Source organism: Pogona vitticeps, chromosome 1 (assembly GCF_051106095.1).
Source record: "Pogona vitticeps strain Pit_001003342236 chromosome 1, PviZW2.1, whole genome shotgun sequence".
NCBI lineage: Eukaryota > Metazoa > Chordata > Lepidosauria > Squamata > Agamidae > Pogona > Pogona vitticeps.
The window spans coordinates 70,738,855-70,757,177 of NC_135783.1; the positions used below are offsets into that span (position 1 = coordinate 70,738,855).

The 18,323-nt window shown below is 41.0% G+C and overlaps 1 protein-coding gene across 6 annotated transcripts in view; it reads right to left on the reverse strand.

The window, feature by feature from the left end:
- ARID1B (AT-rich interaction domain 1B) overlaps positions 1-18,323 on the reverse strand; it is a 475,555-nt gene that overhangs the window by 426,565 nt on the left and 30,667 nt on the right. For 5 of the 6 annotated variants that reach the window (XM_072994953.2, XM_072994944.2, XM_072994937.2 and 2 more), the window contains one exon: positions 6,952-7,149. The exons of the other annotated variant lie outside the window; for it this stretch is intronic. In XM_072994953.2, the coding sequence (XP_072851054.2) occupies positions 6,952-7,140 (189 nt within the window). In that variant the 5' untranslated portion in view covers positions 7,141-7,149. The remainder of the gene's footprint in view (positions 1-6,951; positions 7,150-18,323) is intronic. 6 annotated transcript variants of the gene reach the window in all.

Consider the following 18,323-nt stretch of genomic DNA (forward strand, 5'->3'; position numbering starts at 1 on the left):
ATATGCTCAATATTTTGTTTTGCCTTATTCAATTTTATGTAGATTGTTGGCAAGCTTGATTTGTGAAATACAGTGAAAAGGGATGCAATTTGCTCCTTTCTCATAAATATCACAAACATATCTCACTTACTTTTCCCTGGAGAGCACTGCTTCACAGTGAAAACTGAAAATTGTTTTCCAATATGTCAGAGCTTGCAAAATATTTAATAGCATGTCTGACACCTATTTATGATTTAACCCTTAAATTTAAAAAAATTGCACTGCAAAAAGGAAGTGAGGGTAGAGACTATATAACAACCTGTTGGGGGGTGGGGAGGGAGATAGTTCTTGAAAGACTGAAAGATAAGCTGTAGTTAAAGCAGTAGTTCCTTAGCCTGAATACTATGAGAAATTCTGGTTAGTTTTAAACCAGAAAAAAAGATACTTAAACTCCTGATGGCTGAAAAGGGAAAACTGAGGGGAACACAAATGTGCAAGGTTTACTGCTGCTCATCTACACAGCACTAATTTAGTGCTCATACAAATCCTAGAGGAAAGTTCTAGCAACTGTAAGGCTTCTTTCACTACACAAGCTAGTAGCCAAAGGAATGATAAAATGTTTCTGTCAATACAAGACCTCTGAGGACAGAAACCTAACATCACATGGCTTACTGCTGCCTGAGAATCTTGGTAAATTTAATGGCATAGGTCCGTAATGAGTTAATGCAGAGGTCGTCAACCCCCGGTCCGCAGCCCAGTGCCGGTCTGTGGCCTGAGCTGGACCAGGCTGCAAAAACAGACCTCCCGTCCCCCCACACGCACTTCCCTCCTCACAGCTGATTTGCACATGTGTGTGTGTGTCAACGCCAGTGTGAGCGCTCCCCCACCGCTTCATGCATGCGCCCGAGGGCCCGTGCAAAGGAGTGTGCAGGTGCATGTGCAGGCACCCCTGCGCATGCGTTGAGGGGTGGGGGAGCATTTATGCCGGCGCTGGCGGATGGGCGGTCCCCCATCGCTTCATTCATGCACCCAAGTGCCTGAGCACCCACATGAAGGGTGGGTGTGCAGGCTCCCCTGTGTGTGTACAAAGGGTTGGGGCTCACGCCAGCACTGGCAGGCAGGCACTCCCCCACCACTTTGCGCATTTGCCCAAGTGCCCGCGTGAAGGGATGGGTGGGTGCACGGGCGGGCGTGCAGGTGCCCCTGTGCATGTGCGAAGGGGTGGGGGAGTGCTCACGCCAGTGCTGGCGGGCGGGCGCTCCACCACCACTTCACACATGCGCCTGAGTGCCCACACGAAGGGGTGGGCGGGCAAGCAGGCGGCGGGCCCCCTTGCACATGCACAAAGGGGTGGGGAAGTGCTCATGCCGGCGCATGCTCCGCCACTGCTTCATGCATGTGCCCATGAGCGCACTTGCGCACACCTGCGGCGGGGCCCCCACCTTCCTCAGAAGTTCAGCCGATCCGCGGTCCCAAAAAGGTTGGGGACCACTGAGTTAATGGATTAATTCCCCATATTTGCTTCCCAATCATGTATGACCACAATTTAACTGTCTCCACCTCATTTCTATGAAGCAGGAGGAAGAGGTCAGGGAGGGATTTCATATTAAGTCTTGATGGAGCTATTAAGATGCCAGATATAGTTCAAAATACCTCCATACCATTTAGCTTGTTTTCGGCAACTAACCATGGATCTATGGAACAAAGAGGTTAGTATTGGGATTCTGCTCTAGAATAAGTAAAATCATCAAGTCATCATAGCAAATTACAGTTAATCAATAAAATGCCAGCCATGTGCTCAGCATGCAACAGGCCCATTGCTAATACCTTGTTAGTTTAAAACACAATTCTCAATGAAGAATTCATTATTGACTGTATATGTTTAAGGATACAAGGGTAATCTTTGGCTCCAGTATCTTTTTCAGATGGCATTATCTTTCCAGGAAAAATCATTGTCTCCCAAAGCAGCTAGCATTTTTGGTTTAACCTACAATTGCAAACATCATTTTAAAGATAGGAATCACAGTAATGTTTCTATTTTCCATAATAATGCAATTGTGCTACTTTAGGAATTTTCTTCGGTAAGCATTGTTGGATGACCAGTTAAAGATGTAGAGCTGAGCCACCATAATGTTTCTTTCTTGAGTCAAATTTGATTCTGTGATTATCCATAATCTATGCTCACCTCCCTCTACAGAATGAATTATACTTAATGGAAGGGATAATTCTAAAGGAGACAATACAACATAAAGCTTTATCCTGCTATGAGCAGCCTTTTTTTCCAATTTAGTCAATGAGGCTTAGCATCAAATGGAAGCGGGAAAAGACTATAACATTTCCCAGCAGTAAGAACAGCATACAAACATACCCCTACTTAAGATATTACTTACATAACCTAGAAGACCATACAAATTCTCACTTCTATACAATCCACAGGACAGTCTAATAATGTAATGGGATAAATACTGAAATTCAAGTATTCCTCGCCCACTCTACAGGGCAGCTGGTGAAAACATCTTAAATGTAATGATTATATCAGTAGAGCTATTTGGTCTTGCCGACTGAGATGTATGTTCATGGGACAACCAATGATGATTTAAAATTTCTTGAATATTTGACAAGACATAACAAAAAGTTATTCATAAACAGGAACCTGTTGTAGCAACCTATAACATACAGTTGTGCCTCGCTTTACAATTGCCCCGCATAACGACAAATCTACTTAATGATGCCTTTTTTGCGATCGCAGAACGATGCTTCCTATGGGCAAAATCCGCTGTGCGATGATCAGTTCCCTGCTTCGGGAACCGATTGTCTGCATCATGACGATCAGCGAACAGCTGATCTTCGGGTTCCAAAATGGCCACCGACTGAAGAAAATGTCTCCCCACTGTTTTCTAGGGTGGATTCCTCGCTAGACAGGCACTGAAAATGGCCACCGTATGGAGGATCTTCGCTGGACGGTGAGTTTTTAGCCCACTGGAACACATTAACTGGGTTGTAGTGCATTTCAATGGGTTTTTTTTATTTTCGCTCTATGATGTTTTCGCTCTACAGAGATTTCGCTGGAACGAATCAACATCGTTAACCGAGGCACCACTGTATTAGTACATACATACATAAACCTTTATTGGCATTTGATTACAGTAAGAAAAATAGACAATGTAACCAGGGAAGTAAAGAGGGGGAAGGTTAGTATACCTGTCAGAGACCTTTGGACACACTGATCCTTGCACTTAGCCCAGGTTTCTGGTTGCAATGCCATATCAAGGTAGCATCTGGGTTCAATTAACCTGGACAGAATAGCTCTTTAATGCTGCCAAACCTTGCACAGCCCCCCACTTTATGCTCACATATGACTTACAGAAGTCCTTGTACTGTGTCAAGGGTATGCCATTTCACAGGTAAAGATAATGGCCATTGTAGAAAGGTTAGGTTCAAGAATGAATGCTGAAGTACACTTTCCAAAATATACCTGCTATGTACCTCTTACTACTATAAACAACTACAAAATATATAGCCTCCCTATTCTCCCTTAGTAACTGAATACACAGAAAACGGGAATAAAAAACGTTGCCAAACTTCAAGAATGGCATAAATTTAGAGAAGAAAATTGGAAGAACACCACATCAATTTTCGCACTTCCTTTAATTTTTTTACTAAATCTGGTTTAACTAAATCTTTGTTCTAGCCTGTGTTGGAACACGAAATCATTTTTGTAGTCATATTAGCAATTCATAGCAAAAATTAAAAATCAGGAAGCAGTATTTTGGTTTTCAGCTATTGAATCACTGCATTTTGTAGTGGTGGCATTGTACTAGATTGTCTTTTAGTCCTCGTTAAGACTCACAGAATAAAGTCAAAGGAGTGACTTTTTTTACTACAACTTTCAAAATCTCCTACCCAGCATGGCCACCGGCTGTGTTGCCTGGGGGTTCTGGAAACTCTAATTGAAAAAAAAGTAACTTTTCTAAGCATTGCCAACTCTGTTGAATATACTTTTGCCATTGTTACAAAATGGCTACAATATTTTTCTAATTGCATATTGTTTTAATAAATGCTTCTGAATTTCTTCTGTAGGTATTCTAAATGCTTGCAAAGATCTAACATTTAGTGTGGAAAACGAGCACACAAACATGTGCACACACCCATATGTATGTATGCAATCCATTGTAGAATACAGTATAATGCCAACCATTTCAATGTTTCGTCAAAATGTCAGATACACAAGATGGAAGAACTGCAGCTTCCATTCAGGTAAGTTTTAATTGTCTTACAAAATTCTCTGTACTTCCACTGAACATCTCGTTGAATTAAGGGCTGCTGTATCTCATACTGTGGATTTTCATTTCTTGTCAGTTAATGTGTACAAAATGTATTCCTTTTTAAAACAATTTCTTATGCTTTTATATTTTTTAGCAAACAGCTCACATTTAGCCTTATATATTATGTATGACAATAATAACAACACAAATCGCCCCTTTTCCAATAGTCAGGACAGAGTGGTGACCCATTATGTGGCCCAATCTCTGCTGACTGCTATGTAGCTAAAGCTACACAATGCATGCAAGCAGATGAGACCAGTCCACTCAGGAGAACCCAGAAGCTCGTAATAATCCTCCAAAAAGAAAATCAACCAGAATAATAATAAGAAAGATGAAGAGAAGAAACAGAATAGGCAAGAGGAGGAAATGGAGAAAGAGTACAAGCAAAGAAGCAGAGAGAGGACATAGATGCAAAGAAGTTTCCTAAAGCAGGGAGAACTTTCTGTCTGGCCAATTTTCCTGGCTGAGAAGGAAAAGCTTTGGAAAAACAGGTCAGATTGGCTGACAGCTTACCAGACACACACTTTCAGTAAGCTTTTTGAAGAGCTCCCATCAGAAAAGAAGACTATTCCTTAGCTGCCTATCACTTGAGAAAGAAGAGCTTTGAATACTGCCACATCAAATGCTTTGTTACGGGATCCCACTTGTCTGATATAATATCCCTAATCACAAATAAATGCTCAATTCAGTAAGAAGGACTCATTTCATTTAACAGAGTCACCACTGTTCACATTCAGAAGTCAATCCACAAGCAATTTTAACCATACAGTGTTGCTCAAAGCCACCTTAACACATTGCCAGTTAAACTGAAAAATGTCTATTTATATATTTTAATCCTTTGTTAAAAGGCAACAGTATACAAGCAATAAGAATCAGATTCGGATCATTAGAGGTTCACAAACTAAATATTCTGGAGGCTATCCAAACTGAAATCACACCTAAGTGTTGCTGTCCATGAATTATATTCTTACTACTTCCCCAAGAGTATTAGCAGTCATAACCATAACATTTCTCACCAATTACATTAATGTACAAAAAGCCAAATAGGGACAGCAGCCAATCATTGTGCCAGATCACTGTCTTTTGATGAATGTTTTATAATTAGGCTAGAATTCAAACATGAAAAATGCAACAGTAATCTTTAAAAAAATTGTATTTAAAATAAAAAACACACTTGGTAAAACATACAGTAATCTAACTAAATTAAAGAATGAAAACTACCCTCTTCTTCACTTCTAAATAACAATGAGGCAACAGTACTTAAAACCGTATCTTTATAATAGTGCATTATATACTATACCAAAATAAGTTGCTTACTAGCATTCCACAGAGCTGCCCATCTTCAAGATAGTAAACTCTTATACTCGTAAGCCCAACAACCTAACCCCATACTGATTGGTCCAATTTGCTCCATAATCACCAGCAACTTTCTCTGTATGCTAATATATTCTTCTATTTATGCAACACATGTGGGCCATGTTTTAGAAGATGAAACAGTATACCTCAGCAAAACAGTACATGTACATTTGCAAGCTAATTAGCCACTTGTTGACTATTCCATGCCAATGCAACAAATATACTTGCCTCGCAGATCATTATTTTCCATCTTTGTCATATTAAACATCAAATAATAAAAGAAAATTCTCGTTAGCCACATGTAGAGACAAAATGTTGTTTTCTCTTCATTATCAATAGAACTTTGTGACTACAACACAGTACAGACTTCAACGACAAGCCTGATCAGAGATTTGTCAGCACAGAGTCTGGATAGCCTTCATCTATTACACCCATTCAAAATACAATGACTGCATCCTTGCTAATATATGCTGAGAATGTAATTAACCTTCTGAAATATGACAGAGAAAATCTAACAATACTAGAACAGACCCATACAATCTACATGTCCTCTGACAGAAGAAAAAATATATATAGAATATGTGCACATGTATACAGCTACATGCATATGCACACACATGGAGAAGATATGCTAGAACTACACTGATAACAAATATCTTTATAACAAAACCAGGACTCTTTTTTTGCAGCAATCATTACTATAAATCTGCACCTGATGAAACTGTTTCTAACAGAAGCCACATGGCAGCTGAACAGATGCCACAGAAAATGTTTCTGATCAACAATTATCCTGAAATATGTGCTAAGCAAAAAAAGGGGAGGGTTACACTAGTAACAGAAAATATTATTGTGTCATTATGCTCACATTATATGCCTGATATATGAAATTGTATTTTCTCAGCCACTGCAGAAGCACAGTGTCCAAAGATTCCTTCCGCAAGCAGTTTTATCACTTCTGGAAGATTCCAAAGCAGCTGCATTTTCTGTGTGGATGTGCACAAGTGCAATCTCTAACATATCCCTAAGGAAGTTTTATAACAGGGATTGAAGGCTTCAAATTCTTCTATTGCATCACTGCTTGGTAAAATGGTAAAATCCAGGACAATTGTGAGCATAGATATTTATACTACACACATATGCTCTTGACCAATGGAAACAAATAACCTCTTACCTCTGCCCTGTCAGAATAAAATACCCGCTTCTTGTGACTTAGGTGCTATGAAAGTAAAGAGAACACAAATCAAAATCTGAAAGAGAGAAAGGCAAAAGTACACAAAAGCTCTTCACAAACCTGCTGCTGCGGATACTGCAAGCCTCCCATGGAACCTGGAGTCCGGGCCTGGATCCCCATTGGAAAGCGTTGTGGTCCCGGTGGAGGTCCATATGACTGCCCTGGATATGGACTGCTTGGCTGTGTCTGGGCATGAGGGCTGTTGCCCACTGCAAACAACTGAGGTCTTTTCATGACCATTGGATCCATTGGGTTGCCCTATTAATCAGAAAAAGAATTAAAATGAATTTCTAAATATACTGCATAAAGAATTTAAAAATCCACCTTGGATGATACATTTTCAAAGTGGCTTCATTCCAAAATGAAACTGGACTTTACAAACATATCTTAAGATACAAAAAAATGCAGCATGATTTTAGGCATGTTATACAATGCAGCCTCAATTCCAAGGAACGTGCGCTCACAAGATTCCACTGCCAGTAACATAATGATGAAGCTCTCTCTTCAAGCGCACACTTGGCAATGGGAAGGACCAATTTCCATGCTTGGTTCCTCCCTAATATATTATGGCCCATATGTTTCATTTGCCCCTGTCTTTCAGGCCATTTAGAGTGTTGCAACTGTGCATTTCAAGTCAGTAAATGAATCATAAACTGCGCTTCACATGAAAGGCCTCTTCTGATTATTTATTTACTTTGCTTGATTTCAGAAAATAATAAATTGAACTGATTTTTCTTGGCAAGACATATGATGCATTTATAGCACCTCACTGGTAACATTACTTATTACACAGTAAGCAACACAAACTCTTTTAACTTCATCAGCTGTAAACCATTCCTTTTCAGAAGAGTCCACTTACTGGATGTTTAGAGGTTTGGCATGAAAGCTGTTCAAACAGAAACAGCACTACTGCATGAGCATTGCTTGCAATTTCTCTTCATGTACTTCTTGCAACAAACCCCAAGTTGCCTTTCAAATTGATCAAGTTTTAAAAAGCACTTTGGTGTTTCAATGTGTAGCAACCTAGTGCTGAAGAAAACTATAAAAAATGAGACAACATTCATGAACTCCTATGGAATATCTTCGAACACTCCAACTCTCTCACTAATGTCTGGCCCTCTCTGAAGTACTTTTCATTCAGCTGTGTTTTCGTGTTTGAGAGTTCAAAAACCATAGCATATCACCACTTCTGCCTTGGAAAAAGCTCTCCAGGGTCATACTGGAAATGGTTTTCCTCCTCCTTTTGAAAACAGCAATGAAGCCCAATAGTAGCAATCGTAACAAACACCTGCTGAAGGTTGTACACATCAAGACAAGGTGAGACATTCTTCCCAGAAGCTATTTAAATTCAAAACATATCATCAAATTGGAACACTTCTGTTATCAGCCTACCACTAGTGGGTCATGTGAAATATGCAGATATATTAGGATAGTGATCACGCTAGCTATTATAAAATATTTGCATACTTAGCTCTGAAGTGACAGGGACTTGATATGGTGTTATTCTGCAACATGTTTACCACCACACAGCCTTTGCTCATCACCAAACTGCTGCCAAAGCTTCTTACTACTTTATTAAAAGAAAATCTACTTGTAGCACAACCTGGGACTCTAAAGAACAGACAGTAGCTATTAGCTCCTGATACAGCTTATTTTTATATTTTCCTCTGATTTATACAGTAACATTCTGAATAAGAATCAAGTAATAAGAGGTTATTACAAGACTTCTATAATATAATGTAGCACCTGGGATTAACCAATCTAGATTTGCTTATGTGCTAATAAACACACATAGATTGTTCAAATACTAAGGAAAGAAAGGATGACAGAAAGGTATGACATGAAACGACAGGTTATCCACCCGTAATTGTAGTTCTTTGAGTGAACCTCTGTGATTCACACCCTGGGTGATTTGCGCTGGTGGAGTGAACCACTCTAGGAGCTGGATGTCGAGCAACTTGATAAGCCAAAAGAATGGCTTCTCATTCATCTAGACCTGCTTATGTGCTAATCAACCCATCTGGAGATCGATTGGTAAGTCACCTGGCGGCCTTTTGTAGGTAGTTGATACTTATGAAAAGACGAGGTGACTGTCTAAAAGGCTGAGTACATTGGAGATAAAAAGCAAGAGCTCTTCTGACATCCAACGTATGGAGTATTTTTTCTTGGTTTGAAGGTGGTGATGGGAAAAATGAAGGAAGGACAATCGGCTGGAAGAGATGAAATTGAGAGACAATTTTGGGAAATGTCCATGGGGGAAGGAAATGTCCATGAATAATTTCCCCTTATTGGGAAAAATTTGTAGATAAGGGTAGTCATAGCGTAAAGCTGCCAACGCACTAGCTCGTCGAGCTGATGTGATGGCTATGAGAAAAGCTGTTTTAAAGGTGAGGAATCTTAAGTCAGTTGTAACTAATGGCTCAAAAGGAGCTTTGGTAAGCTGTTTCAAAACAAGAGTTAGTGACCATTGTGTAGAGGGAGGTCAAGTATCAGGGTAGATATGAGAGAGATCTTTCAGAAAACGTTTCGTTGTTGGATGTTTGAAGAAGTTTGCTGCTGGAGAATTTGGAGCTTGGTATGGTATTATTGCTGAAAGGTAGACTCTCAAGGATGAGATGAAGAGGCCCTTGGATTAGAGATGTAGGAGGAAGCGGAGAACAGTGGAATGTGATGGATTGATGGAGAATGATGAGGAAGATTTGGTACAGGATTGAAATTTCTTCCATTTGTACAGGTAGGCTTTCCTTGTGGATGGTTTTTTGGCATGATGAAGAATGTTCATTAAAGAGGGAGAATCCTCCATACTGCCAGGTGCAAAACGGGTAAGTCCGGGTGTAGGACTTGGGAGTTGTTCTGTGTGAGAAGGTGTGGCAGGCAGGGAGATGGTGGATTTCTGATGAGAGAACTGGGAACCAAGTTTGTCTCAGTCACCAAGGGGCTATAATGATGGCATCATTTTTGTCTTGTTGTAGATGGACAACAACTTTGAGGAGGAGAGGGAACAGCAGGAAAAGGTAGGTAAGAGTCTTGGGCCAACAGCTGACAAACACGTCTCTTTGGGAATGTTTTCCTATTCCTGCTCAGGAGCAATGCAGCTGGCATTTCCAATTCGCTCAGGAGGCAAAAAGATCGAGAGTCGGTGTGCCCCATTTCCAGCATAGTTGATTGATCTAGTTCCGACTCGTGAGCTTGGGCATCTGCACGGCTGAGCGAGTCTGCTAGGTCGTTGTCTTGATCAGTGATGTAAAAGGCTGTGAGACAGATGTGATGTTGCAGACACCACTCCCAGAGGTCAACCGCTAGATAGAGGAGACCTGGGGAGTGGGTGCCGCCTTATATTAGGACGGAGAACATCGCCGTGGTGTTGTTGACGGCAATGTGTACCATTTTTCCTACGAGAAGTTTTCTGAAAGCCTTGCAGGCCTTTATGACAGCTAGTAGCTCCAACTCATTTATGTGGAGCAGTTTTGCTCTGTGAGACATTTGGCGTGGACTGTGAGGGATTTGCAATGAGCCCCCCAGCTGGTGCGACTGGCATCAGTAGTGACTTGTATTCACGGGCGAGGTTGTTGGAACGGTTGCCCGACAGAAGAGTTGGTATAGGAATGCCACCATTGAAGTTGGGAGGCCAGTTCTGGAGTGACTCTTAGGAGAGTGTGGGGAGTCTGTAAGTGAATCGAACAGGGACAGAAACCAGGATTGGAGAGATCTCATTTTGAGACGCACATGCTGTACAATTGATGTCATAGAGGCCATGGTGCATAGAACGCATTGCACCATTAAGGCACGTATCAAGGCATGCAGAGTGAAGCTGTGAAGTAAGGTGAAGAGATTGTCTCTTTTCTGCAGCGAGGAACACACGAGCTTGTGTGGAGTCTATGAGCGCGCCTATGTAATGAATAGTCCTTGTAGTTTTAATTTTGATTTCTCTTCATTGGTAGTTAGACCGAGATCACACAGAAAGGCGAGGGTGAAATGGGTGTCTCGTCAAGCTTTGAGACTGGAGTGTGCTACAAGGAGCCAGTCATCAATATATGGAAAGACGAGAATGTTTTGAAGTTTGAGGTAGGCGGCTACCGGCGTCATGCACTTGGTGAACACTCTCGGAGCTGTTGCAAGCCCAAATGGGAGTCTTTTGAAATGGTATGCTTGTGATCCAAGTGGGAAATGAAGGAATTTTCTGTGTGTGGGATGTATTGCAATATGAAAGTAAGCATCTCTTAGGTCTATGACAGTGAACCAGTCGTTTTTTCGAAGTAAGGGAAGAACTGATTCTAGAGTAACCATGTGGAATATTGTGGTGACAATGTAGTTGTTTAATAGTCTTAAACCTAGAATAGGGTGGAGACCCCATCTTTCTTGGGGACGGTGAAATAGCAAGAGAAAAACCTGGTGTTGTTTTGATAGATGGGTTGCATGGCATCATTGAGAAGTAAATTCATTATTTCTTCTTGCAGGGGTTGTGACGGAGGAGTAACGATGTGTGTTGTTGGAGGAAGTTCGAAGAAGTGGATGTGGTAGGCGTTTTTTATGATGGAGAATTCCCAGGAATCTGTGGTGATGGATTCCCATGCAGATAAGTGTTTCCAGAGGGCAGGGTTGGTGGGGAGGGTGGCGATCTCGGTCAGAGGAACGTCAAACATGGTGTTTGGGTTTCTGGTCATTCTGCCTAGTGGCAGGCCGTTGCCAGGTTTTGGCTCTTTGGTTTCTAAAGTACTGATTGCAAGAGGTTTGTCGTGGAGGGTCATTTCCCGAACATCGCTATGCGAAATTTCCCCATAGGAAACATTGCTAAATGGAGCGCAAAATTGCTCCAAAAACTTCATCGCTAAGTGAATACATCGTTAAACGAGGCAATCGCTAAGCGAGGCACCACTGTAGATGATCGGCTGGTTCTGTCAATGGTTGGTGGATTTACAAATCAAGGGATTTAGCCATGTTAATCGTAAGTTGGGCATAGGTATGGAAATCTTCTGCCGGTGATGGCGGGTCGGTATCTACAATGTCCGACTCTGGAGAGGTAAGTAATACCGATGGAGTCTGCAGCCGAGATCCACGATCAGAGCCATAGAGGTCGTGTCTGGAGTTGGCGGACTGTCGATCAACTTCGGTGCTGAAAAACTGAGTTTCGTAGTATTGCTGGTTATGAGTTGAAAAAGATAAAAATGGCATGTCCATGGACATCTGTCAATGTCAAGGATCGTTGACATTGAAAGATGGTGATTGAGCATTGACGGACCTCGACTGATAGTGATGGACCTCAGTGTCGAGCTCGGGGTGGTGCCAGGGTCGATGACTTGGATTTACCGCAGGACGGGAACTGTGTTTATGTAGTGGAATGGAGCGTGTGTCCATGGACCAGGATAGATATTGAGGATTGTCGATATCAGAGCCTCAGTCTCTGTGATATCGAAACGGAGGTTGCTGATGCGATGATACATCAGTAGAATAAACGGACGCTGGCAATGCCAAGCATGAAGAGTGATTTCTGTCATCTATTGTAGTAGGAAAATATCGGGAGGCTGGAGCTGCAAAAGCCTCGTGTGTGGATGAAACCGTCCGAGGTTTTCTCGATACCAAGTGGGGAACAGTTTGAGGTATAGCCACCTCTCGGTGATGTCGCTGCTTCGACACCGATGATTGTCGAGAAGTATGCTGGCTATTAGATGGTATTATCGAATAGGGTAAAACACCTGGTCGACTAATCTGTGCAGTTTGTCGAGCAGAATACTGGTCGGGGCAAATGGCAACCCAATGTGTGTGCTGAGCGTGGGTTTGAACCACACGCGATGAAGCGAGCGGTCAAGATTGTTGATGTCAACGTTTCTGGTTAGAGATTGGTGGGCGATCTGAGAGCATCGAATATGTAACAGTGTTGAGCCGTTTGGGATGGGAATTCTCAGGCAATGGAACAACCAAAGGATTGCTGGAAGGAATGGAATGTTGTGGACTGGGAGGTAAGGACGTTAGTCAGTTGACTCTATCATCCCATTCTGGAGACTGAGGACAGGGTTGATGAGATGGAAGTCTGTCATCATTTGAGAGAGATCCGACGGAAATTGATTCAGAGAGTCGTTGTGGTTGGGGTGAGATGTCTGTAGGCTTAGACTGTTTAGCTCGTTTAGGAGGCACAGGCTCTAGAGTTGGAGCAGCTTCAATAGGTCTCTGACATTTAGAGGTTGTTTTCAAAGTCAAGGACTTCGGTATCGAGGGTTTCGATTTGGGTGTCTTCGAAGTCTTAGACGATGCAGATGGAGAATTGGAATGAGCAGGTTCGATGGACATAGTTTTGATGATTCAGTAATGGCTTTTTCCATTGCTTTGGTTTGGGAAGTGGCCCTACAGCAGGGGTGGGCAAAATGTGGCCCTCCAGATGTTGTAGAACTGCAACTCCCATAATTCCTAGCCCACACAACCAAGGAGAGTTGGGCCTCGCCCACACAGCCAATAGTGACGAGAGTTGGGCCTAGCCCACATGTTGCAGTTCAGCAACATCTGGAGGGCCACATTTTGCTCAGGTCTGCCCTACAGGGAGGGTGGGCCATTTGAATTGGTTGTAAACATTGTTCCCAAAAGTCAGAGTAGCCTGAAGAAGTAAGATTGAAGAACTCCGCACTTTAGGAGAAAATAATTGAGAAGAAAAACCGATTATTGAAGGGGAGAGGGTGCTGCGGCTGGAGGCCGAGCAAGAGGAAAGGAAATATCTCTGATGGTAATGAGTTTAATATATTCGCGAAGGCTTTCACAGCCGGGATCTAAAGGTTGTTGTGGGTTTTTCGGGCTCTTTGGCTGTGTTCTGAAGGTTGTTCTTCCTTGAAGAACAACCTTCAGAACACGGCCAAAGAGCCCGAATAACCCACAACAATCAGTAATGAGTTTAATCTAATAGTTTAAAAGAAAAAAGACTGATAGCAGGAAGGAATCAAGAATAAGCTCTCTTCCTCTTTTACTCACAGAAGCAGAATTATGAGGCTGTCAACACAGTAGTTGAAAGAAACTGAAAGGGGATGCTTGACACCAAGATACTTATATGGGTGGGGATGGGTATACCTGTACAGTGGGGTCTCTACTTAAGAACGTCTCTACTTAAGAACAATCCAACTTAAGAACAGCTCCATTTGCTAAATTTTGCTTCTACTTGAGAACAGAAATCCAAGATAAGAACAGGAAAAAAACCTTTCCTGCTCTTTTTTTAACCTTAGGTCATCTTAGGTTAAAAAAAATTTCTCCCCCTAGTGGTAGAGTACGTATTAACCAGCTTTGCATTAGTTCCTATGGGAACTAATGCTTCAATGTACGAACACACCTCTACATAACAAAAAACCAGCCAGAACGGATTAATTGGTTTTCAGTCCATTCCTATGGGAAATTTTGCTTCAACTTAAGAATGTTTCAACTTAAGAACACCATTCCAAAATAGAGTCCATAGAGTTTCTATGGACGGATTAAATGGTTTTTAATGCGTTCCTATGGGAAATGCAGATTCAACATAAGAACTTTTCAACTTGAGAACCATCTTCCAATACGGATTAAGTTCTTAAGTAGAGACCCCACTGTATTCTAATGTGTTTATTGCAACTGCAGAAGCTCTAGAATCTTCTGATGAGGACAGAGGCCACGAAGAAGTACAATTTTACGTTACGATAACCTTAGTTACATAATAATTTATTTTCTAAAAGCGACAACGTTCTTTTTGTATCAACTTTAACATAAATATGTCACAGACATTTAATTGAGACAGCTGTAAATGCAACAGATGCAGGCCTGCAAACTTAAATTGTGATTTCACTCTTCTATGGCACTGTACCTCAACACAAACACATACACTATGGCACACAAATTATTCTGCATATTAATTATTGCAATATTTTCAAGTAGTCCATAACTAACAAAAAATCATACATTTAACAAAACTGCAGCAGCTCAGCTGCATACATACACATCCAAGGAAAACATATTGTTCAAAAGAATGGTGCATTAATTCAAATGGGCATTTCCATTATGAAGAACATTTACTGTGATTGGACCCATTTTGCAGCATCATCAATTCACACAGTATGAATTACGTACATCCCATATCACATGGATGGATCTCTGCATCAATTAACAGAAATTCCCCATCCCCTTTTCCCTGTACTCCCCATACCATTTTCAAAAACTGAAGCAGGGAGATCTTCCAATGCTGGTGGCACAGAAAGAGAAGAAGAATCTGTTCCACCAGTGCTAGTTGTTCCACTAGTGCACTGGTTCTTAACCTTGGGTTACTCAAGAGTTTTGGACTGTAACTCCCAGAAGCCTTCACCACCAACTGTGCTGGCTGGGGTTTCTGGGAGTTGCAGTTCAAAAACATCTGAGTAACAAAGGTTAAGAACCACTGCACTAGTGGACAAGCAATGTTTGATTCAATCATATATAATCACAGAAGTAGTAAGGGATATGCCACAACATTTCTTTCAAAGATAATTGGTGGTAGTGATGTGGGCTTCGCCACAGTAAATGCAAACCCATCTTCCATGCTATGCTGTCTTTCCTTAACCTTCTGTCATCCCAAACAAAATAAAGCCACACATTTAAAAACCTTACTTTTTAAACATGCATACTACAACTTTACATTTGTATCATTTCTAAAATCCTGGATCAGAGAAACAACCATTCACTATTTATTTTTTATGCTGTTGGGTAAACCTATTATGCCTATTCAGCAGACAAATCACAACAAAAACAAAAGAGAAAGTAAATCTGTTTTTAATGAGCTACACACAAGTTGATTCTTCTCAATGCCCCTGGAAGTGCAGGCAAAGGTTAAAACAACATTTAAACCCAATTACATACATTTATCACACCCCATGGCCAAAACAATCCTACAGGCTGAGACAAACTGACTACACAGCTTAATAACGCTGGCCCTTCCAGTTTTGTTTTGATTTTTAAACTGTAATAACTAACTCCTATGACTGTCTCCTATGAAGCCCATATTTTGGACTCACTTTACATTTATGTGCTTTGAACCTTCTTCGGCTTCTCTGTTCAGCTCTCCTTTTTAGTTCATTTTTAATCAAAAGTACATAAGTCCCAAAAATCTTGGACTGTCTTTAGGTTCATACTGTGTGCAAAAGGCATTCTCTCATAGGAATGAAGCTTTCCAAGTTATTTCCGGAACCCTTACTGTGGGTTCTTCACACACAGGAGATTTCTCTTTTCCTCTTGAACTCTTAGGATGTATTCTCACATAGTTTTAGGCAGCTATTAACACATTTCAACAGGATTTTGTTATGTGGGATTTAAGGGTAAAGGGTGTCATTTTTTACTGGTAGCATTTTTTATAGTGTTGATCAATTTCAATGTAGCACAGAGTGGAACTTTTCTCACACAAAGAAGGTTTTCTGGCTATACCAGTGCTCAGCAAAAGCAAAGCAGTGTCCAAAACAAGGAAAGGAACAGTAGCATACTATTCTGGTTTGCTCAGAACTCACCTGGAATTATGTGCCTGTCTTCACCATAGTTCAAGAAGGACATGGAGAAGCTGGAATGGGTGCAGAAGAAGGCTGCCAAGATAGTAAAAAGTTTGGAAACCAAGTCCTAGAAGAAACAATTGAGGGGGCTGGGTATCTTCAGATCAGAGAATAAAGCTGAAAGGTGATTTGACAGCCACTTTCAGGTATCTTAAAGGCTGTCATATGCAAAATGGAGGATCTCCACAGGGCAAAACTCAAACTACTGGACTGAAATTACAAGAAAGAGATTTTGACTAGAACCTAGAAAGAACTTCATTACAGTAACAGCTCTCTGACGGTAAGAAAATTACCTCAGAAGATGTTGGACTCTCCTTTGTTAGAGGTTTTAAAACAGAAATTGGAAGAATATTAGCCAAGTTGCAAAATACAAGGGTGGTCTATAATTTCAGATCCAGATTAAAAAGTAGTAGGGCTGGCCATGCCCAAATCTAGTCTTGGATTGTGTGTTTTCCAGCTCAGAATCTCTGCAATTATCAAACTAAGCTATAAAAATCACTACCTAGAGGGCATCAGTGGGGCGTAGCCACTGTTTTATCAAGGAATATTTGTACCAAAAAAACCCCAACCCCAGAATTCCAGTATTTGTACCCAATTAATCATACAGGGGCCAATTTTGTATATATCTATTTGTGTCAGCACCACAGAGAGCCCTAACACATTAACACAATCAGCACTGTGCCCTTTTCTGGGACAGGTTTCAGGTCTGGGGCTGGAGATTCCTGGTTCTTAACAAAATGAGGGAAGCTATTTCTGCTAAAGAGGACACAGGCTTCCTACCTCCCAATGAAACCACCCTGTGATTGAGAACTGCTACTGTGAATGCTTGCTTGGAATGAAACTTTCTGCCAACCTGGACACTGCTTAGCAACATGTTCTGCTCATGGCAGCATGAAAATTATATGGAAAACAAACTGGATTGTTAACATTTTAATGGGGAGGAAGTAAAGACTCCATGAAGGAGATGTAACCCTTCTGACATTGCCATTCACATTGAAGAAGGGCATGTACCAAAATATGTGCACTTTTTTTAAATACACTTATACACTAATACAGAAAAATGTATGCTGGTCATATATCCTCTGCATTTATGGCAAATTGTTAATCAAGTCCCACCTGAAACAATTTGTTAAATTGATTTTAATCACTGGGCCTCTCATGTGAAGCTTTGTATAATCAGCATTTCATTTACAAAATTAATTGCCTGATTGATTCTCAAGAGGCAGTAGCTGTCATTACTCTGCTGTCATAACTTTTGAGAAGGGGTGTCACAGCATGGAATTCTGACAGTATGAAAAGCACTGCTATTTAAAACAAGAGGTGGGGGTGAAAAACAAATGCGGTGATTTCAATCAAGTAGCTTTCTAGACTGAAAGAAACTTGTTTTGTACTGTGTTTTTAAAAGAATCCGGACAGTTTTAGTCAGACGTGTGGACTTGTCTTCCACTTACCGAATTTATAAACCTACTGTTCTGCATTTCTTACGGTGAACCACTGTCACTGTGGCTTTTTCAGCTGGGTATAATTAGGTTGCTGGTTGATCAAGTGGTCAGCTGATCAGAGGTCAGTGTTATGGTTGCTTGTTTTGAAGGTTTTTAAGCTTTCAATAACTGTATGATTTTTAAACACTGATATCTGACTGACAAGCTATTTCACAGTTTTGAAGTTTTAGAAGTAAATTATATGTACAATTATATCACTACTTTCCATCATATATGTATTCACATCTGGGATGCTCTGCATCTTGGTAGAATTATGTTAATTCTCTTGAGGAAGGGCAGCCACAATCAGAAGTATTTGACTTGTTTGTTCAATATGCAAACCCCAACAAAATGGAAACAATGAAGATGACTATTATGTTCTGTGACCATGTCACTGTTCCACTGTCCCTGTTTCCTATGGTATTATATACTTCCACAA